Source organism: Kryptolebias marmoratus, linkage group LG8, assembly GCF_001649575.2.
Source record: "Kryptolebias marmoratus isolate JLee-2015 linkage group LG8, ASM164957v2, whole genome shotgun sequence".
In the NCBI taxonomy this organism is placed as follows: domain Eukaryota; kingdom Metazoa; phylum Chordata; class Actinopteri; order Cyprinodontiformes; family Rivulidae; genus Kryptolebias; species Kryptolebias marmoratus.
The window spans coordinates 15,187,942-15,209,986 of NC_051437.1; the positions used below are offsets into that span (position 1 = coordinate 15,187,942).

The 22,045-nt window shown below is 43.2% G+C and overlaps 2 protein-coding genes across 8 annotated transcripts; both read right to left on the bottom strand.

The window, feature by feature from the left end:
- Positions 1–213: 213 nt before the first annotated feature.
- Positions 214–11,866, bottom strand: ncoa6 (nuclear receptor coactivator 6). Of its 3 annotated transcripts, none has more exons than XM_017415078.3 (17): positions 11,745–11,866; positions 10,647–10,987; positions 10,224–10,379; positions 9,986–10,108; positions 9,623–9,745; positions 8,684–9,511; positions 8,404–8,535; positions 6,189–7,497; positions 5,984–6,102; positions 5,345–5,718; positions 5,015–5,254; positions 1,902–4,884; positions 1,663–1,713; positions 1,520–1,550; positions 1,055–1,096; positions 705–838; positions 214–594 (listed from the first exon to the last, which is right to left on the bottom strand). In XM_017415078.3, the coding sequence occupies exons 2-17, from the start codon at positions 10,942–10,944 to the stop codon at positions 548–550; spliced, it is 6,990 nt and encodes a 2,329-aa protein (XP_017270567.1). In that variant the 5' UTR covers positions 10,945–10,987; positions 11,745–11,866; the 3' UTR covers positions 214–547. The 3 variants fall into 3 exon arrangements, with proteins under 3 accessions (XP_017270567.1, XP_017270566.1, XP_017270568.1); XM_017415077.3 differs by having other exon boundaries at positions 5,015–5,257; XM_017415079.3 differs by lacking the exon at positions 1,055–1,096 and having other exon boundaries at positions 5,015–5,257.
- An 848-nt stretch (positions 11,867–12,714) lies between these two features.
- Positions 12,715–21,700, bottom strand: LOC108235138 (glutathione hydrolase 7). Of its 5 annotated transcripts, none has more exons than XM_017414948.3 (17): positions 21,530–21,700; positions 21,231–21,384; positions 20,478–20,957; positions 20,099–20,325; positions 19,782–19,933; positions 19,574–19,691; positions 19,411–19,478; positions 18,811–18,884; positions 18,449–18,642; positions 17,494–17,581; positions 17,084–17,211; positions 16,880–16,968; positions 16,637–16,792; positions 16,412–16,526; positions 16,178–16,315; positions 15,932–16,031; positions 12,715–14,432 (listed from the first exon to the last, which is right to left on the bottom strand). In XM_017414948.3, the coding sequence occupies exons 3-17, from the start codon at positions 20,695–20,697 to the stop codon at positions 14,260–14,262; spliced, it is 2,040 nt and encodes a 679-aa protein (XP_017270437.1). In that variant the 5' UTR covers positions 20,698–20,957; positions 21,231–21,384; positions 21,530–21,700; the 3' UTR covers positions 12,715–14,259. The 5 variants fall into 5 exon arrangements, with proteins under 5 accessions (XP_017270437.1, XP_037833053.1, XP_017270438.1 ...); XM_037977125.1 differs by having other exon boundaries at positions 21,231–21,412; XM_017414949.3 differs by having other exon boundaries at positions 21,525–21,700.
- Positions 21,701–22,045: the final 345 nt, after the last annotated feature.

Consider the following 22,045-nt stretch of genomic DNA (forward strand, 5'->3'; position numbering starts at 1 on the left):
CACAAACACGGCGTTTCGTAATTACACATGAATTATTTCAATAAAAAAAAAAAATCAATTTCAAGGCCAGAAATAAAAGATTAAAAACATACAAACCTTTATCTGACCTAAACGTATAGAACTACTACTAACACTCGCCTGTTAAATATTTGTGCACCTCAATAGACAGGCAAACACTGAATTCAACTTTAAAATAACACAAGAAACACTTTGTTTCTTCACAGAACAAAAGCAGTAAAAAATTTTATTTCATTTTACAGCATAATTATACAGTAATGGTGAGTTTCATTATCAATCTTCACATGATTAATCCAGCATTTATTATAAAAAGCACATTCACACAAACCGTAAGCACACATGACGGCATGGACGAAACAATAGCTTCATTTTTTTTTGTTGATGTTGTTGTTTAAACAATCTGTACATGGTTTCTTCCTCCAGTGAAAATGTATAATCCAGGCCAGAGAAGCCAATTTCAACTGATTCACAGCAGAAAACAAACAAAATGTTTACAGTACAATTCACAGGTAAACAACTGTAGCTGTGCCTATTTAGACTTCCTTCGTTTGGTTTGGGTGGGACTTGCTGCAGTTTCTGAAAGAGTAGGAAAGTCTATTAGTGGACAAAAAGGTTAGGACGCATTTTGTGTGGCGAACGTGTAATGATGCGTACCGTTTTAAAAATCGCAATTGTGATTATATTACCTTTTACTGCAGCACTTGTTCCAGGCCTAGCTGGTCTCTTCCTAATGCCACTATCTGCTACTGGCTCCTCCTCTACCTCCTTCTCTGCTCGGGAGCTGCGCCTGCTTGGTCCCTTGGGCTTCTCCACAGCAGCTCTGGGAGAACCAGACAGATAAACAACAAGAAAAGAATGAGCAAGACGTGTGCGCATCACTGAAGGAGGTCTGCTCGACTCAGAGATATGATACCAATCAGGACACTGCTGTTTTTCCTCATCTACCACAGATCCTGCCAATCTTCATCCCGCCAGCATCCACCTTGATGTGATTACTGCTTATGACTTTGCTGCACAATTATGTTATAATACATACCTTGGGACTAAGTTGATGGGCGTCGTTCTTTTCTTTGCCCATCTGTGATAGAAGTGGAAAAACAGCAGTAAACTATCAATTGAGCTGAACAAATATTTTCTCACTACCCCGAAATATGGCAATCTCTGTGAAGAGATATGGCCATAAAGGTCACTGGAGGGATACAACGTGTTGCAACATATAATCTTAGTATTGACAAGATTTGATATATTTATATAATTGCATGCTAATTATACATACCAAGGGCTGAGGGTTTAATATTATTATTATTATTCACAATTTCCCCCTGTGGCCTTTAAAAAACTCCCTGTGGTTCAATGAAGCTAGAAATGTCTTAGCATCTCTTTAGCACGAGATCAGGGCAGGTTTTCAAACGATCAACACCGAAGGACATCATAAAAAAATCTCTTGGATCCAAATTAAACCAAACAGCAAGAACGATGACCGTGTTAAAAAGAATCTCACCCTTGCTCTGAACCTGTTGAGAACTCTTCACCTGAAAAACACACACATAATTATCTACCACCTAGTTGCAAAAGTTCCTCAAATTCACATGAGCTTGTTTATTTTGAATTTGAAACAATAAAAATAAATTAGAAAATAGTTACTCGTCTTCTCAGCAGTGCCAGGTTCCTGTGAAGCTTCTTGTTGAAGAGGTGCTGGAAATGGAGGACAATAAAAACAAACAAAAAGAAAAAAGATCATTTGCATGAGTGGTGTTTAAAATAAGTCTGCTCCAATGTTTACTTCTCTTTCAAGGGTAAAATTGTTGAATATAATAATCCTAGCCTTGATGATCAAGCTCAGAGTACGATTTGTTGTTCTGCTGACCAAACAATGTGTGTACCTGAAGTGGTCTGAGTGGATTCGGCAGGTGCTGCAGCTGCCGGCACTGAAGGCTCTGCAGCCGGAGGGTCAGGCTGGCCTGACGGGCCTCCACTGGGGACAGCGGCAGGAGTGCATGTGATGTGGGATACCTCAACAGGTCCTGGTGCGGCGACAATCGGAACAACAGACGGTACAGGAGTCTGAGCAGGAGTCACTGTCGTAAGCAGTGTACTGGAGGAGACCCCAGTGGTTGTACCAACTGCAGTCACAATGGGAGCTTGAGAATTTACTGCCTGTGGTTGGCTCGAGACTGAAGCTGATGTGAGTACAGGAGCCTGGCCAACAATCTGAGTGGGAACGGTAACTTGGCTGAGGACTTGAGAAGAAACTACGGTCTTGTTTGATCCAACAGCAGTAGTATGGGGAGCTTGTGCTTCAGTCTGAACGGCTGAACTAGCAGGAGGTATAAAAACTTGTGGAGGGACTGTGCCTGGGTGCCCCTGTATCGGCCTTTCTACAGCGCTTTGCTGGGAGTCAACTGTGCCAGACACAGATACAGGGGTTGATGCAGGCTTATTTTTCACATGGGCAGCTGGAGATGGAGACACGGGGCTCTTTCGGACTGTGTTAACAGCTCCAGGACTGGAACAGGGAGGCGGAGAAGCCAGAGGTGGCTGGAAAGAAGATGATACTGACTGGCTTGGATGGGGAGGTGGCTGGCATACAGGGAGAGCAGATTTCGGAGTTGAACTTGTCTCACCCAGATGTTCCATTTTGATATTTCCTTGGTTAATTTGTTGAGCAGCTATGAGAGTACCAACAGAGACTGAAGAGGGCATACTACTGGCTACATGAACCTGTCCAACAGCACTCTTTGTGAGCTGAGCACTTGTCATTGTAGCCCCTGATGATTGTGAGGAAGTCAGAACAGGAGAAAGTTGGATGTTTCCAGCTGACACCTGGATAGAGCCCACCATGGTGACCGACTGTGACACCACTGTTGTATTGGGAGCCATAGAAGAACCTGTGACCTGGAAAACTGGGTTGATAAATACAGGAGTGGTTGTGATAAACTGAGCAGGTCGTGGGCCGGAGCTCTGCTGTCTGATGTCTTGAGCTCTAATGTTCTTGTTCGGGACAGCCATCATAGTGGATACCATAGATGCGGACACCTGTGAAGTGGGGGCAGAAGTGATGGGGTTTGGCGCAAACAACACTCTGATTTGATTGGGGGAAATGTTGGTTGACGACGCAGGGATTTGTATGACTGAGGGAACACTTGTCACAGGTTTAGGACTGGGACTTGGTTTAAGAGCTGAATTGGGTGGGTTTACAACAGAGCTGGTACTAACAGCTGAGGCAGAACTGGTCTGACCAGAAGTGACTGTACTGGTGCTAAGACCTGGGGTTGCATTAGTGTTAGTGCTGACTGAGCTGGAAAGACTGGCCACTGAATTTATGCTTGAATTCGGATTTACAAGACTAGAGATGGGGTTTGGGTTCAGGCCAAGAGGAGTACTCAAGTTTACATTAGTGGACAGGTGTGAGCTGGGGACTGAAGTAAGCTGCAAGGCAGGACTGCTAGTAGGAATACAAGGAGCCGGTTTAGATTTAGCCTCAGTTTCATGTACAGCGGCAGTGGTAACAACAGATGAAAAACTCTGGGAATTAGCGGGAAGTGGTCTGTCTGGATCCAAAGCAGATTTAGGGCTGTCTTTTCCTATGACAACAGTACTACTCTGAGCTGGTCGAAGTGGCATGTTTGCAACACCTGTGTTATCTAGTAACTGATTAAGGGATGTTGGAGCTGATCTGAGAGCAGGTGAAACCTCAGGATCCTGTATAGGTGTTTGGTGCGTTGAATGTCTATCGGCCGTGCTTGCCTGCACTTCTGCATCAGGTTTAGGCTGCTGGGGTGCTGCCAGACGAGGACTTGTTATTCTGGGGGCGGATAAATCCCTGAATGGTTGGGACTGAGGTTGAGGTGTTTGTCGCTCAACTGTATGCATTCCCTGATTTTCCCTGACTCCATCAGCTGGGTTGCCGTGAATCCCATGAAGGGGGCTTTGGGTCTGCTGCGCCTCCATGCCTCCACTTAGTTGTGACGGCAAAGATACTGGACTCTGAGGTACTGAAGGGCTTAGCATCATTGTTTGCCCTTGAGGGTTTCCTAACTGCTGCTGGTGTGGAGGGCAGTTGACTGTAATTTTTGCCCCCTTTTGTCTTCCTGGACTTGGTGTGGCCGACTTGCGACTAGATGCTGGACTTGACCTGCGACTATTGCTAGGACTTGCCCTCTTACTCTGGCCTCCAGGTTGTTTGTCTTGTTTCGTACCTAAACCCCCCACACCAGGCCCAGAAGACATCTGACTGTTAGTGTTATTTCCTCCTACGTTGCCATTGTTATTGTTTGTTAGAGTTAAACTAGGAGGAGCCTGCCCGATTGCTTTCAGAGTTGTTGGGTTCAAACCCTGTTGGTCAAATCCCCTGTTAAGGTTTGGCTGTCTTGGAGGGAGAGGAATGTTAATTTTAGGGGGAAACAGTCCAGCAATTGAAGCATTTAGCCTCTCAGGTGAAAGGTTAATTTCTGAGGGCTCAGTACTGGGTGGGCGATTAGTTGGAGTTAGAGGATGATGATATGGTCTCGGGCTGGCTCTGTTGGGGGTTTTAGGCCTGGAGCTCTGTGAGGTTGTAGGAGCATTAGGAAAATGAAGGCTAGACATGTGACCTCCTTGTTGAGGCTGAGTGGGTAACTGCTGCTGGGGACTGGCCCCAGTATGTTGGGGCATTTGTGTTTGACCTGAGCCTTGCTTCATCATATGAGCATTGGAACTCTGGCTGGACACAACCTGTTGTGTCCCATTTCCTGGCTGTGTCCCAATTTCTGAGCCACCAGGCCTGTCCTGCTTTGAGAGGACACCTGTAGTGACCTCATCTGATCCCGTGCCCTGGGTACCCTGCCCTACATCAGGATGGGACATTCTCCGTGCAGCACCTGCAAGCTGGAAAAGGAGAAATTAAATTCAATGAGTGCACAAGTTTCTAAATTAAAACTGAAAGTGGCACATTCACATATTTATATTTTTATATCATTGATTGATCATGATTTGTACATTACTAGTTGCCTTTTACCTGTTGGTTCACCATCATGGGCATCCCCCTGGCTTTGTCAGGTGATGGTGGCACGCTTCCATGTCCAGGAAGGCTGATCATTACAGGCATGTTGCTTTGCTGTGAAACAGGGTGTCTTTGCACCTCTGTAGGATTGGCCAATCCCCGAGGAGGGAGCTGGCCTCCTGGGGGCATGGGCATCCGATTCTTTGCCTGCTCCTGCTGCATCTTAAGCATCATCATCATCTGCTGTTGTTGCTGCTGCTAGAATGTAAAACGGAGAGCAACATTAACTAAAGATAGAAAACATGCTGTGTTTACACCAAACACCATCAAGTACGCATATAATACCTGCTGTTGCAGGTGTGTCTGCTGAGACTGCTGCTGCTGCAGCTGATGAGGATGCATCTGTGGCTGGCCTTGACCTGATGTTTGTGGCCCTGTCATCCCTTGCTGCCCTTGAGCATTCTGAAGAGCCTGCATCATCTGCTGCTGCTGTTGCATTTGTTGTTGTTGTTGTAATTGTTGCTGTTGCTGCTGTTGCATCTGTTGCATCTGCTGTTGCATTTGCTGCTGATGCTGCATTTGCTGTTGCTGTAAATGCTGTTGCTGCATGTGCTGCATCTGATGTTGTTGTTGTTGTTGTTGTTGTTGTTGCTGCTGCTGCATAAACTGCATGGGGACTTGCTGCAGAACTCTCTGCTCTCCTGTTTGACTGGGAAAGCCTATTGAAAACAGAAAGAGGGACATAATTATTATTATAATGCTCCAACCCATTATTATAATTATTGTATTATTTTATTTTTATTATATTTATATTCTTATATTTTTATATTACTGGACCTTTTATGTGTACAGCCCTTTTTAAAAGTGCTTTGTTAAATCTGACTTATACAATAAAAAAAACATTTACAGCATGCATGACTAAAAAATGGTCCAAAATAATTAACTAAAAAAAAATAATTACAATACAATAACTCTGTAATTTACCAGCAGGCCTGTTGGCAAAATCAGGGAGTTTCTGGGCTGAATTTTCTGAGTTCAAACCCTGCTCCCCACCCAGATTTGGCACTTCAGAATCTTCCATCCCAGCAGCCCCATCTAGACCGCTACGAGACAAAAAATATGAATTATCCAATAACGATAAGCCTGAAGCATTTAACCTAATTAAAACATAACACATCTGAATTATTACCCAGGTCCCTCTACTTGCGGTTGTCCGTCATTTTCTTTGGGCTTCTTTTTTCGCACAGGTTTCTTCTTTTTAGGCTTGGCCTGATTGTCCCCACCCGCCCCCTGTTTTCCTCCTGGTCCAAACTGGCTTGCTGAGATATCACTCTGCAGCAGATTAACCAGCAATGGGCTAGTCAGTGTAACATCTTTACTAACTGGAAAGCCACCTGGCTGTCCGCAAGGTCCTCCAATTGGCATTTGACCTGGGAACTGTGGGTTGAAGTTCATGCCATGACCTGCGAAGTGTCCATTTCCCATCTGCATATGCTGAGGGCCTCCAATCATGCCTTGCTGCTGCTGTGCCTGCATATCAGGGACCATTTGCTGTACACCCATGTCTCCTGCCCCACTATTTGGATCTCCTATGACATGTTGGTGCTGCTGAGCTGCCTGTTGTTGTTGTTGCAACATAGCTTGTTGTTGTTTCTGCTGTTGCTGCTGAAACTGCTGCTGCTGTAACTGTTGCTGTTGTTGTTGGATGAGATGATGACCAGCAGGGAGTCTCATCTGTTGCCCATGCATGCTCATAGTCTGATTAGGATTGCCAGAGATTGGAACCTGTTGGGGCTGTTGCTGGTTCATCTGCTGGTGTTGCTGCTGTTGTTGTAATTGCTGCTGCTGCAGCTGATGCTGTTGTTGTTGTTGTTGTAATTGCTGCTGCTGAAGTTGAACCAATTGCTGCTGCTGCTGTGGAGTCATCTGCTGTGGGACCTGTCCCTGAAACTGAGCCATATTTCCAGGAACATTTGGTGAAGGGCCACGCATCATCTGACCAGGCATAACCCCAGGTGGAATCTTGCCTCCAAATGCCTGCTTGTTTCCTTGCATCTGATTGGCAACCATTTGCTCCAACATAGAATTTTGTTGCTGCTGCTGCTGTTGCTGCTGCTGCTGCTGCAGGAGCATGGCATGGTGCCCTTGGCCTCCAACCATCTGACCCTGCCCATGCATCACCCCCTGGCCTTGCTGTGGCATCATTTGCTTAGGTGGGGTCATCCCTCCTCTCTGCCCTTGACCAATGGGCCTTGAAAGAACAGTCTGACCTCCACCCTGGCCTTGAACCATCTGGCTGGGGGAGGAGGACACAGGCTGGGCCTGATGCTGGAGGCCCATCATCTGGGTCTGGAGGCCAGGCTGCTGCTGGCCCATGCTAGGTCCAGCTGTTGTACCAGGAGGTGGACCTGCCATGCTACTTTGCACAGCCATAACATTAGGTTGGACATGGGGTGGTCCCTGCATGGAGTTTGGTGCAGAGGCTGATGGCTGGGTTCCTGGTGTAAAATGAAAACGAAAGATTAGTGCCTCTTACAACACGTAATAAGCTGATGGTGAAATTATAAGCCTTGATAAAAAATAAAAAAAACCTCAAACGGCAATAATAAGTCACGTTTAAAGGTTCTCATTTTAAATGAATGTATTGGTGCAACCAATTATGTTTTCACATATATATATAAATATATATGCACACACACACAATAAATATATACTGTCGTTAGTAAACCACACTTTATCATAGCGCTCCTCTTTTTTGTACTTGCGGTATAAGATTTTAATTAAGTTAAAATTGTGCGTGTTTGTATTCCTTTTGAACCAGATAAGAAGAAAAATTTAGCAATTTTGAAAACCTAATTTTAGGATCTGGTTTTATAAATATAAATAAAATTGTATTTTCTAGATGGTCCACATTTCATTTTGTCTTGAACTTGTCTATTTTCCATGAAATTTTCTTAAGGGCCCACAGCATAAGATACCAAAACAAGCTAAATGGCCTGGTACAGGAACTGGACTGAAAAGGTGAAAAGGAGAAGAAAACTTGGACCCCAAAGTCCAAAGAAAGAAAAGTAGGAAACTACAGCTCAAAACCACTTCAAAAGGTTAATGGTCTGCCTCCTTAAAAGCTAAATTTAAAAAGATGAGGGGTGGCTAAAGACCTTTTTATGGAGTAATACAACACTGTATGTATGGTAAATGCTATTTATAGCATCCTTGTTCAAGTATAAGTCCAACCACAAATATTGTTTTCTGACAATGTATTTATACTCCACACTAAAGGAAAAAGGAGCCATCTTGGAGGATTCCCACACTTTTATTAATTTTTGCCAAAATGTTATATATTGTAGATCAATATAATGTATTCTCTTAAAACGAACCACACATCTGCTGTGTCATACTTTTACCTGTGTGAGTCATTGCTTGGTTGCTCTGTAGCTGCTGACTGGCTCCACCACCAGGGGCTCCTGGAGTGCTCGCACTCACCTGACCTTGGACAAAGTTTGGAGTTGGAAAGCCCATAGGACGCTTTGCCATGCCTGCAATCAGTGGTTACTAGTTTTGTTATAAAAAAGTAAATTGCAAAATATATCCTTGTTTTATAGCAAATCTTTTAAAATGACTAGAATACAAATTTTCTTCGATTTGCATTTCAATCACTGAAACACGGCACTAAGAATTACTCACCTGGGTGAACTTGGGCCCCAGGCTGTCCATGCTGGGGCATTCCTATGAATCCTTGCTGCATGTTACCCTGTTGACCGAGGGCTGCTCTACCTGGTGAACCAACACCCTGAGGGAAACCCTGTGGAGTGGTAGGTCTCTGAGCCATCATGGGAGGTGTTCCTGGAGAACCCTGCTGAAAAGGAGATGAGGATGATCCAGGGGACTTGGCAGTGAGGTTGCCCTGTGGTCCAGTAGTTGATGGAAGAGGTGGTGGGGGCCTGGGTGGTCCAGTAACCCCAACGGGACCAGCTTGCTGGCTTTTAGGTTGGGGAGCAGCAAACTGACCCATTCCCGCCTGCTGTTGCTGCTGTAACTGTCCTTGACCCATGACATTGAATAACTGCCCTGCCTGCTGGCTGCCAAATGGATATGGGGGTGGAGGATGATTGGGGGTCTGAACTGTAGCTAGAGAGGGTGGACGTTGAACCATTTGGCCCTGGGGTGGAAGTTTTCTCCACGCAGGACCTCCCTGAGCCGCTGGTGGCTGAAGTACACCAGATGGCAACTGATTCCAACCAGGTGCAGCCATTTGGCCTGAAGGGTTGAATGGAGGTCTGGGTCCGAGCTGGGAGAGCTGAACTTGCTGCTGGGCCTGCTGCTGTTGATGATGCTGTTGCTGGAGCTGCTGCAGTGCAGCCGGGTTGAGGGGTCTCCCTCCCTGCAGAGCCTGCATGTGAAGAGCAGCTTGAGAGGGCATGGGGCCTGAACCATGGGGGGCAACCTGTTGATGTTGAAGCTGCTGCTGCTGCTGCTGAACGGACATAACCGGCATCAACGGATCCATCATATCTGCGAGTACAGAAGGCAAAGTGCATCTATTACTGTCTCGTCAAAGGTGTGATTTGGTAAATTTCTGTAATCAAATCATTTGATATGCAAAAACTAAAATAAGATGGAGACCTGTTTGTGAAGGTGGCCTTTGAACACGAGGATGCATTTGTCCACTACTGCCTGGCAACATAGCCTGACCAACCATGCCTGGGCCAGGAGGAACCATAGATGGATTGGCCATCCTTACCCCTCCTTGTTGACATAAATGTATATTTAGTAAATAAGCATAAATAAGCAAACGGCCATGTTGCTCAAGTAACTAAAAAATTATTGAGAACAAAAAAAATAAGACCAAATGCTAGAGATTACAAAAATAAACAAGCCGCATATTTTGCTCATTTTTATCTTCAACTGGTTCTGATAGCGAGAAAGTTCTTTTTCGTACTTTAAAGTACAGTCTAGTTATTCGAGTTAAATTCAGCAGACAGATACCTGGACCAGGCTGGCCTGGAAAGCCACCATCCATTCTCATCTGACCAGGTGCACCAATTGGTCCGTTCACTCGGACTTCTTGTCCTCTATTTGGTCCCACAGCCACGTTAATTGCTCCCTCCCCTGAACACAAAGATGAAAATGACATTATTACATCAATTACGTTTTAAGTGCATCAGACAAGCTGACTAAAGAAGAAAGGTGAAGGAATTCTTTCTACTGAGTCTGAACTGCTTACCTTCTATTTGCACAGAGAGAATACCCAGGTCTCTGAGCTGCTGCTGATTGTTCTGGGCCAACAGTCTGAGTCGCTCAGCAGCGTCACGAGGAATGTTGAAGGTAACACGGACGCTGTTCCATGGCTCCACACGCTGCGGTTGCAGCCTCTCAGAGTCTGAAAGACGACGATCTGATGAACACAGCTGGCTTTGCAATTAATTCAATGCTGCCTCACTATACTTCCCTGAGCCGCCTGCTGGTTAAAAAAAATGCTAAAAAGCCAAGCTACTGCTGGATATCTAATCTGTGAGGGGCACTTAAGAATTTCCATTAATATCTACGGCATTTCTACATATTCACTTTCAGAGAAAACTTCACTGTTGTTAATACACAATTATGCAAGAGGATAATATAAAAAGTAAAAGAAAAAAAGAAAACTAACCCATATTAAGCATGTTAGGTATCCCATTTAGGACAGTGTCAAGTTTCTGAGTGAAGTCCTCATCTTCCATGTTCCCTTGAAAGGCAACAAACACCGTGAAGTCTTCACACTCCCCGCTATTTTCATTCATGCCACCCATCTCCACGTCTTCATCTTCTTCAGCCACACTGTGCTGATTGTAGGCATCAGCATCTTCTCCAGCATCCTCCCCAACACCAGAGTCCCCGTCCGATTCATTATCAGGCTCCAGGTACTCGGTCTTCTGGGACATCTCAGGTGGGGAATGTTGGTGAGCCATCCTCCTCCCCTCGAGTTAGGAGTGGCGCCTGGACAGTTTTATGCTGCGATCACACATTACACAGACTGAAATTACAAACACCATCTCACACGGCAACGCAAGACACTGCAAGGGTTACAAAATGGGACAGTCGGCTGATGGATGTAGACCAGATACCTAATAATAAGATTGTACGCGAAATTCAGGTGCGACAAAGTAGGGCAAACATAAAATCATCTTCTTCCAATCTGAAAACCACATAAAACAAATACAAGGACGTAACCACAGAGAGGTACACACACCTGGAAGTGACATCTTTAGACAGTGTTCAACTTATCCTAGCAAAAATATTGTGGGATTACAGGCGCTGTGGATTTTAAGAGGCGTGTGACTTCTATCGATGCTAGTTAGGTTTACGTATCATAAATGTATTTGCATAAACGATGGTTAGCTTGGTTAAATCAACGGCCCTGCAGGACTACGGGCCTCAGCACAACTGGAAGCTAACAGACAGCCAAGAAAATTATCTCAGGACATTTATACGTCTTATAATAACATTCATATCCATGGTGGTGCAAGCAGCGGCCACATATCTAATTTAACCGTCTTCCCCAGCACAATGAAAGGAGGTGAAATTAACGTCAAAGCAGTTCCTGCTGGCCTCTTTCCGACAACTCCAGTTAGCAAACGTTAGCTTCGTAGCTACTGCTAGCACAGCCGGTAATTAAACCCGAGTGCATCCGAGCAGCGAGTCTTAGCTCACGATTTCATTTAGTTTAACTTCCTACATATCGTCGTGATTCAAAAAGCAAACACCTTACCAAACATATTAGTCTAGAAATATTTTCAACCAGTCGACATCGGCTTGCTAGACAGGCTAACAAAACATGAGATTCACACAAGTTAGTGCAAAACCGCTGCTTCCGGTTCTGGTTTTCAAAGTAAAACCCGGAATGAGGAAATTAAATGAAGTAAAAATGAAATGGACCAAAAACAACTCCACATAGTTGTTCATTTGACTTTTTTTTTTTAAATTAAAGTTAAATGCATAATTTTCTGACTAACAACCTCCAGCTTAATTACTGTTATTATTATTATTATTATTATTATTAAACTATCTAAATTTGCACGTGTAATGTTCTTTATCATGTATTTTTAGTGTCTTTTCTTCAGCAAAAAAAAATAATTCCAAATTTCAAAAATAATTGTGAAAAATAGTTAACTCCTATTATTACTATGTCATTAAATTATTTTTAAAGACTTTTTTTAACAGTAGACATTGAAATAAAGTTAACTGAATTCCTAAAACACCACAGATGAGACCAAATATGTATTATATGAATGATACTTTTTTGCTTTGTAGACATTAAATGAACTATAGATTGGTGTAAATGTTTGCTCATTGTGTTTATTATTTTTATTCACTAAGTGAACTAGGAAACCCATTTCTTCTGGTTGAGAAGTGTGTCATATTCACACACATATGTATAAACAGACCCCTGTAAAGAACAAATCAACATTTGTTTTAAATTTGTCAATGTTTTTGTTCATTTAATTTAGGGCTTTTACTATAGTTGTCAATCTGTCTACCTTTAATGTTATAAAGCATCTGTTCATTAATGACACTGATAATTTGATTAAGTCTACAAAGTCTTTGATCTAGTATTTTTTGTGCTATTCTGTGAATATGTTGTTATAGTAATATAATGTTCCTTGTCTTCAGTGTATTATGTCTTTAATATGTGTATGTTAAAAGAAAGCAGGGATAGAAAAACAAAAGATGGATCACTCTTTATTATTTAAACGTGTGCAAACATTTTTATTTCTTGATTTGGACAGTGCTGATTTTTATGCTAATCATGTAAAAAGCACAAAAGAATCAGACATTAGGTTTTGTGCAAACATGTGCCTTATGGTACAGCGCTCTACAGTACAGAACACAAGCATGGAGGATTTTAAAATGGAGAACATATTTGATCAGTTCAAGCTAGTGATTTAGTTTGAGCGGAGAAGTCTACAAAAAGAGCTGTCCGTTCTTACAGTAACTATACAATCTAATGTAAATACACCAGTGCACCAAAATAAACATGACATCCTTTTTCTGAGATGCACTGACTGATGCACAGTTTTACAATAAAATCATGGATGCATTCAGGTAACTGTTGATACAAAAATAGAAATAACAATAAATTATTTCTGTAGGAATCCACATATTCCTCCTCTGAGAAGAATTATGACCCCTTCTTAAAAACCTTCATTCACAAATTCAAAACAAAAACAAAATCATACAGCGAGTTAAATTATTAAAACTCTACATTTAAATACACCAAGAAAACAATTACGCATTACTAAAACCTGTTAAAGTTAATATAAAGATCTTGCTAATGGAAATAAACTGAGCCTAATCACATTTCTGTTAACCATTTTTCTGCCGGCGTGTTTGTTTGAACATGTTCCCAGTGTATCTGTGATTGACTACAACAGCTACAGCTCCAGCAGCTGTACCAAACAACATCTAACCACACTTACATGCCATACAAAGAGCTGGGGGTTAACGTGTTCACCTTTAGGACCGCCCTGTTCAGATATACCGAAGCAAGGGTTTGTTTCTGATGCTATGAACTATTTGGAAATACAGTGAAACACAGTGAAACAGTTGGTAAAGCTGGCTAAAACATACAGCACGTCATGCCTATGTCATTAATGATTACCTACCAGTTTGGTATCTTACTTTTTCTAAAGGCAAATCCTTGCTATGAATCAGTTTATTCAGTAGTTTACCTCTAGATTCCTTACAGTACATTGGTTGTGCAAAACTATTAACTCACAGAATCTCATGAAAATAATAAACATTCCTGCTTCTATTCTTTTTTTCCCCCTTCACATTAAAAAAAAGGTAAAAGCTATCTTATAAGTCCGTTTCTCTCTAAAGTGAACTGCATTAAATGAATTTATAAACAAACCTTACATTTCTGTGTCCTGCTCAGCATAATAAGTGCAGCCACTAACAGGATGTACTTAAACTCTGAACACCTTTCACATTGTGTCTGTGCAGCACATGGGGTTCTGAGAGAAGGTGTGCTATAATCAAAGAAACGTTGCTTTCTAATATTTACTGTGAGCAAATCACAAAGGCTCCTATCAGGTCAGCCCAGAGAAAGCTGCATGTGTTTTTGCTGATCGTTTTTTTTTTAATTCTAAACAACAACAGCCCTTTGCTGTTGACTTTTGCTGAGTGTATATTGGTTTGGTGTAGCCTTATTTTTTCCCCCTCTTTAATCACCTACTAGTCTCACTCCTGCAATAATACGAGCAATTATTGGAAGCAGCCACGCACTAAGGCATGTTAGACATAGTAAGGGCAGAGGCGTCAGCACTGCGGGGGTCCTTTACCCCAGTGATGAGGTCATTGGTTCTCCGTGTGCCCTCCACCAGTGAAAGAACATCCATCCTCTCAACTTTGTGTCCTTTGGTCTGCAGCAGCTTCACGTCGTCCTCTAAGAACTCAGCTGTAGAAGAAATAGGATAAATACATGTTAAAACTTTCTCCTAACATGTCCCTCAGATGTAACAGTCTGATGCTCACACAACATGTGTAGCGATTTACAACAAGTTTGAAAGGTTTGCATTATCCTAATGTTATGTGTCCATCTAACAATAATGCTTGATTTGGCACTTCAGATCCAGGAAGATCCTATTCTCCTCACTACAGAGGATGATCAGAGGAACACCAGAAGATGTGTTTTAAGATTACTTTATTCACAGCAGAGGAAGACAAGAAGACTGTAAGTGAGGACACTTTACTTTGAGGTAGTAACCAAACACCTGTCACCTGGGTTTTTTGTTTACCCCAGCCATGCTTGCTGCCTATTCTGATAATCACCTACATGGTGGATGATACAAAAATGTGCCGATGAAAGTGTAAACACAGTGGCAGGGACACATCCGGATTCTGCTTTTTGCTTAAAGTTAACATTGCACGGTTACAGCAGGACAGTAGAACTGAGGTTAGTAGTTAATGCAGAGAAATTTCAGATTGTGTGTGTGTGTGTGTGTGTGTCAGAGTGATCTCAGTTCAGAGAATAAGGGAGAAGTTGTAAAGGAAGAAACAAGACAATGGCTACTCAACAGAGGGGCTCCTTAAAGAATGAATGGCCATCGTCTACATCAACTTTCCAAGTTGTTCAAGTGAAAGCTATATTGGGTATATTTCAACATCCCATCCCTTTTGAATGTGAAATTAGTTTTCTCTGTCGCTGTTTTCCCAACCAAACAACATTTGTCTTACTTTGCTTACTGCATACACCAGGGGTAGGCAACCCTGGTCCTCGAGTGGTACTATCCTGCATGTTTTCCTTGTTTCCCTGCTCCAACACACCTGATTCAGTGGTTAAATTACCTCTTCATGTTCTGCAGAAGCCTGTTAATCACCCATTGATTCAAATCAGGTGTGTTGGAGCAGAGAAACAAGGAAAACATGCAGGATAGTGGCCCTCGAGGACCATGGTTGCCTACCCCTGGCATACACAGTGCTTGCTAAAAATGCTGATCATCTGTGCCTGTTGAAGACTATTCGTCTCTTTAAACAACAGTGATTAGCTTCTTATTATCTGGTACTCACTAATATCTTATTGTGACAACATAAACAACTGTGTCACGCAATGAGGTATAAAAATACTTGCTACAAAAGTTTCAAATTTGAGTAGTGTGAGGTAGCAAAATTCAGTCTTGGTGTTCTAATCTAAGCAGCTGTCAGGTTGGATTCTTCAAACTGAGATCAATCTGACTGCTGTCAACTGCAGGCAAGATACTGACTCCTCGTAACTTCTCTGCACAACTCCACTTTCAATTTTGAGCTATGCTTGACAAAGCAAACCTTTTCTGACTTAAAAAAAAAGCTCTAAAAAAACTGAATGGAGTTCTGCACAGCCATTAAAAAAAGAAATGGTGATATAAAGTTTGGATCTAACCCTTAAAAAAAAACTGAGGGGCTAGTAGAAAAACTTACAGTCCACCAGGAGGGTGTTGGGCTCCAGCTGAGGGTGGAGTCTTCCAAACGCCAAACTGTCGCTCATGTTTTTACGTGAAGACAGAACATTCATCAGGACCTGGGTTAGGATCAAAATAAGGAGAAAATTTTAAATCTGAACATCAACAAGCAAACTTTAGGGAACAAAATTGAGATGTAAGCTGACAGTACAAGACTTATTTCAATTTCTCTGTCATTATTAGTATTATTAAGTAACTAATTAACCTGCGTGATGCCGCTGAGAGCTTTGGCTCCGTTGGAAGAGCCAACGGCTACATATGTGCCACACACCCCCACAGCAGGCCGCACTGCTGTGGGCATCAGGAAGGACATGGGTCGTTTTCCAGCCTGAACACTGTTATGCTACAGCAACAAAAATAAATAAAATATGAGAACCACAAAAAAACTGCATCAAATCCATCAAAACTAAACTAGTTCAACAAAGACGAAGAACATTACTGGGTTAGGCGATGAGTTCTGAGTTTTATTAGGCCAGGAAAAGTCCAGAATCTGGCTGTTCAAAAGGATTCCTGAAGGAGTCACTATCCCACTGCCAAATGGTTTGTTCAGTGAGCTAAAACAAAAAAAAAAACAAACAAAAAAATTTATAGTGACATTCATTAACTTTGAACTGTTCCTTGAATTCTGCTAAACAACTTGCCATTCATTTTAAAGACTGGATACCTGACGACTGACACAACGTGGTCGTCTGGGCCCATGACCATGACCTGAGCAGCCGTCGCACCATCCTCCAAGGTAAATGCTGCCGAGGTGTAATGGTTTACAGGGAACGCCAGGGAGTCGTTGATCATCTGGCGGAACACGGAAGCCTGGGATTTACTAGAAGATACCAAAGAGCAGGGTTTTATTGACAGATCTGTGCTTATGCATTTGGTGTCACTTTTTGGATGGTGGGGTAACCCTCACCTCAGCATCATCGCAACAATCTCTGACACAGAGGCGTCATATAAAGGATCTCCTAGCCCACTAGCCAGGGCCAACGCTATCTTCAAAGCCTGGGAGGTTTTGGCAGCGTTATAAAAAAGAAGAAAAAGAAATCATACATAAATTGAAATATTGTGCACACCATTTGCTGTTTGTTGTATAGTGGTGAAACTGTCATTTTACTACCTCTGCAATCTGATGGTAGATGCTATTCCTGGGAACCTGGTTTGTAATATTGTAGCCTTCAAGGATATTGAGTGCAGTGATCAAGGCAACACCTGCATGTGGGGCTGGAGCAGCCATTACATGGTATCCTTCAAAAACACCACCAGATGTAATTATTGGTAGAGCAAAAACTTAATATAAATCATGCTGGTAACAACTGCTATGTATTGACTAATGCAGAGAAAACATTACAGACATTTCATACAATGAAAGCAAGACAACCTACAAATATGGCAAATAGCGTAAACACTTGGATATCATATTAAGTGAGCAAATTAGATCACATGAGCAGTACAAACATTTAAATACATACAATGAGGGCAATGTGAATTCTGGTCCAGCTCTGATGTTAGTTCTTACTGAACACGTACCCTGATAGGTGACCTCTGCTGGCTTTTCTAGGACTGTGCTGTAGTTTTTAAAGTCATCCTCTGTGAGCACGCCGCCTCTTGCCTGCGCCTATTAAAAAAAAAAAAAAAAAAAGGTTTTCTGATTTTTAGCCTGTTTATATTGATTTTTTTTTTTAATGCCGATCGGTGAAACGAGACATATAAATCATGTATGAGCAACCCAAATGACAGTTTCTAAACTATAACTACCAGGGTTTTATGTGCCTTTCCTGTTACCTCGCAGAGCGGGGCGGGGAACTTTTCAGGGATAAGGATCAGGAACGAGGTGTAGCCAGTGTTTGCTTAAAACAACACCTTGTTAGCTGTGGGCTAACATAAGGCCTTCTTACAGCTCCAGCTTAGCGCCACATTACTGTGTGCTTTTAAAAAGTAAGAAAAGGTTATTAAATCTGTCGAGTGACAATGCATCACTGATAAGAAAGCAGTGATCAGGGTGTTTAATCATCTCTGTGGCTACCTCCATTGTTGGCTTAAATAACCTTTTTTTTTGATACCCCCATTTAGCTTCTGTATGCTACAATTAAAACAGCAATCATTCCTGTCTTGAGCAGCCTGTGTGAAAACATTTATGCTTGAGGACAGCAGATGAAAAATAACCTTTTGGATAACTCTGGGACATCTCCAGCTATCTAATGTCCTTGTTAAATAAATCAATGAAATATATTTTAAAAAGGAATGGATCATATCACCTGTGTGTGTGCTAATTTATGTTTTCTCATCTATAAATATTGTGTTTTTAATGTTTATTTAGACCCATCTAGAGTAATGCACTGTTGAAGTTTGATATAAAAAAACCTAAAAGCTGAAGTGAAAGTAAAATGACTCCTTGCGTTTCCAGGGTAAAAGTGACTCGATATGGAGAGTGTGCAGAATTCATGACTACTTATATAATCTGAGTGAAAACATCTTTTCTTACTGCAGACGCCATCTCCCGTGCCAGATCCCCACTGTAGAGCTCTGATATTCCTTGAACTGCGACGGCATCCAAAATGGCAGCCAAATCAACGCGTCGGGTGAGCAGCCCAGGGAGGGGGGCCTGGCCATTGGGGAGGAACAAATCCCGAAATGCAGCTGACATGCTTTGGTTCTTCACTTTAAACAGAGCTTCAGCTGTGGAGAAACGGGAGAGGCGGGTGAGGTGGCAATAAAAGTTTTATGTTATTTCATTTTGTTTTAATCAACGCAACAGGGGGGATGGGGCTTGAAAAACATGCTGCGGTGTTTGTTTAAAGATGGCGACTCGGCCCGGTCTCTGACAAAATAATAATCTATAATTACCCAACTCATGCGTGACATTAAATCCATTTTTGGCCACATCCGCTGCCATGGAAACCACGTCTTTCCACGGTAACCTAGAGAAACAAAGTATGCGTAACTTCATATTTGTTTAAACGCACATTTATAAAAAAAACAAAAACAAACTGATATTTCACATTTGTTTTTACACTAAATCACGACACACGAGGAAAGGACCTAAATCGAGGCGTCTCCTCTTAAGCACAGAGGCATCTGGAGCAGGATAATAACAGCATTAGAGTAATTACAGCTCAACAACTGGACTACAAAAAGTCTCTTTCCTCAGAGAAGGTCAACAATACGTTCATGTTGGGCTTACTTTCACTTACAGCATGTAAACCTGAACACTGTGTTTGAAATTAAAAGCCTTTACTATTCTTGTCAGGAAGCATTAGAAAACAATGCCAACACTGTCATAACATGTTTATTGAAAAAAAATCTAGAAACAAGAAAGGGTGACAAAGTTATTTAAAACAATATAAAAGAGAGAAAGGAATGTAAAATGTCCAGAGACCAGGGTCATGGCTGCAGCTATTATTAGCATGCAAACGGGTAAAATAAAGAATATTTATAGACGAGTACCTGCCGTAAAGCTGGTGTGCCTGATTCAGCCCACTGAGCATGCCTGGAACTCCCACAAGCAGGCCTGACTGAAAAACGACAACACAGGCGTTAGTGAGAGCGCAAAGAGGTTTCGGACATGACCCGTGGCTTCATGCAGGCAAAATGAGAGAGAACTGCTTACACTGAGGTTAAGGTTTGTGAGCAGCATGTCCTCGTGGAGGGAAGACGGTGCCGTCTCTCTGAAGTCAATGACTCTGGTCTCGTTCTTACGGATGTCGTGCACCAACATAACACCACCCCTGAACACCAACAGAGCGCAGTCGTGTAAGTCGCAGCACCTCAGCGGGTGAGGCCGTTTTGGCGAAGACGAGCGTGATCTTATAACTCACCCCCCTATGCCGGAGGTGTGAGGGTGGACAATTCCCAAACAGAGGGCGGCAGCGATGGCAGCATCGACGCTGGACCCCTGCTTCCCCAGCACGTCAAACCCAAGAGACGTACACTGAGCCACATCTGTCACCACTGCTCCTTGGTTAAAGACCTGGCACAGAAAAACCACAACAGAACAGCTTCATTATGAAATCGCTCAAGTGGGAGGAGTGAGGCAAGTGGACTAACTGGTAATCTCATAATTAGTGAGCTGAGAGAGTTTGAGCTGTTGTAATGCAGGCCACATAATGAGCAGAAAATAAATATACGCCCATACCTGCGGATCACCAAAGTAGATCTGCATTACGAGAGCTACGGTGACCCCCGTGGCAAAGGTGAGGCAGGCTGTGATTATGACTGTCAGTCCGTCTCGCTGGCAGGCGCAGTCTTCATTAAAGGGGTCTGTGGTGGTCTCCTGAAGCGACGCAATGTCTTGGCTCGCCAAGTCGGAAGCTGAGGACGGGAGACGCTGGAGGCGAGCAGACTTCAGGAACAGATCTGGATCTGAGATGCGTGAAGAGCGAAACCACACTCAGTTTGTATTTGCACAACTCCATCACACAGATTTAACCGCAAAACAAAGCGGGACGAATCCCTCTGCGGGCTCGTCTGATCTTCTGAGGGAAAAGCACACTGCGTGATGACCGAACACACACCTGTGTCCTGCTCGCTGAGGACGTTGTCGTCATCCTTTCGGGATTTCTGCGTGGTTTCTCCAGACATGGTGTCGTCCTCTGGCAGCCTGGGGAAGCTGGTGATGCTCATGTAGTCCACCGGAGAGTAGGCGCTTCCCAGGGTCGTCTCCGGGTTGGCATCTTTGTCCACCACGCTTCCACCTGGGTACCCAGCCACGCTTTCCTGGGCAGGGTTGAGCATGGCCACTCTTGAATCGCACGGTCGTCCAAATCCTTGTGATTTAAAGAGAGCCAACTAAGCCAGCATGTCCATCTTCCTGCTTATGATGAGAGTCCGAGATGTTAAGCTGTCAACCAGGTGAGACAAGCATCTGGACTTCCTCCTGGGGAATGTTGCTAGATCAGATGTTCAGTTTCACAAAAAGCAATCCTCCTGCTGGGATTTGGAGCTGCCTGCTCCTCTCAGGGAATGCTGATTGATGATGGCGCATCTCCCTCCACCTGCAGAGGACAACAACAACAACAAACCCATGCATGACGGAGGGAAACGTACCTAAAAACAACACAAGCGTAAAACAAACACCGACATGCGACACCGTGTTTGCCCTGGTTATTATCAGAAACGACGCAAAGAGAGCCAGCCTGCCTCCGGCTAATTTCGTGTCCGGGTTTCTTCAGCCGCACCGGCTACAAGCTAACTTCGGGTTTTGTTTTGTTTTTTTTGTTTTTTGGGTTTTTTAGTTTTATTCCATGTGGCGCAAATGTTATACTCACCGCCGTCGTGGCGCAGGTGTCGTCGAGCAAAAAGAGCACCGTCTGCGTCCCCTGCGCCGGAGCCCGGAGCAGCTGAGGCGAGGAGCCGCGGAGGTCTCTGATTCACCGCCGCGCCCGAAGCTAGCCTCGCATTAAATATCGGGACAGGGAAGACCTGCATTCAGGAAGACGCCTTTTTAAAACTGCGACACGCGCGTTTAAAAAAAAAAAAAAAGAAAGAAAGAAAAGGTTTAAGCGTGACCTAAAGTCAGCTTGTGTATTAATTCTTAAACAGTATGTACCCAAAAGGCTCACCTTACCACTTCGGTGCAAATAGGAAGCTGACTTCGTGGCAGCCTTTAAAAATCCTCTCTAACAAGCAGTGTGTGGCTGTGACCTCTGTAAAGTCTCAGTAACCGGTGGAGAAATTACCCTCGAGCAATTGTCGTCTTTCTCCTCTTCTAAACTGGATGGAGTGGATAAACAGGTCATAGCAGATTCATAGAAACCTGCTCAAACCCTCCTCTGTCCCTCCCCCTTAAACCTCATTATCTCCTTCCTCTGTAGCTCACTGGGAGAAGATTTAAAGGTCTCAAGTGACACTTCACAAAAGCTGTATTGTAGTTATTTTGTTGGCTTTTTTCTGTCCAAAAGAAGGGATCTGTAAAAAAAAAGAAAGAAAGAAAAAGAAACGCCTGACATCTATGGGGCGCCGTTTGTAAAGGAGCTTGTGCTCAAAATTCATGCCTAAATTTTGTCACATTTAGCTTCAAACACTGTTTTAAAATGTAGTGTTGATTTTCTGATGTCACTTTTTACAACATTTAGCTAATTAC

Coding starts and splice junctions, on each gene's coding strand:
- ncoa6 (XM_017415077.3), bottom strand. CDS start 10,944: ATGGCTCACCAACATTCCCCACCTGAGATGTCCCAGAAGACCGAGTAC. Junction 1,714..1,901: donor ATCCACTCAGACCACTTCAG/GTACACACATTG, acceptor CTCCATTTCCAG/CACCTCTTCAACAAGAAGCT. Junction 595..704: donor AACAAGTGCTGCAGTAAAAG/GTAATATAATCA, acceptor CTACTCTTTCAG/AAACTGCAGCAAGTCCCACC.
- LOC108235138 (XM_017414950.3), bottom strand. CDS start 20,697: ATGCTCAACCCTGCCCAGGAAAGCGTGGCTGGGTACCCAGGTGGAAGC. Junction 19,934..20,098: donor TCTACTTTGGTGATCCGCAG/GTATGGGCGTAT, acceptor TTTCTGTGCCAG/GTCTTTAACCAAGGAGCAGT. Junction 16,793..16,879: donor ATTGTTGCGATGATGCTGAG/GTGAGGGTTACC, acceptor GGTATCTTCTAG/TAAATCCCAGGCTTCCGTGT.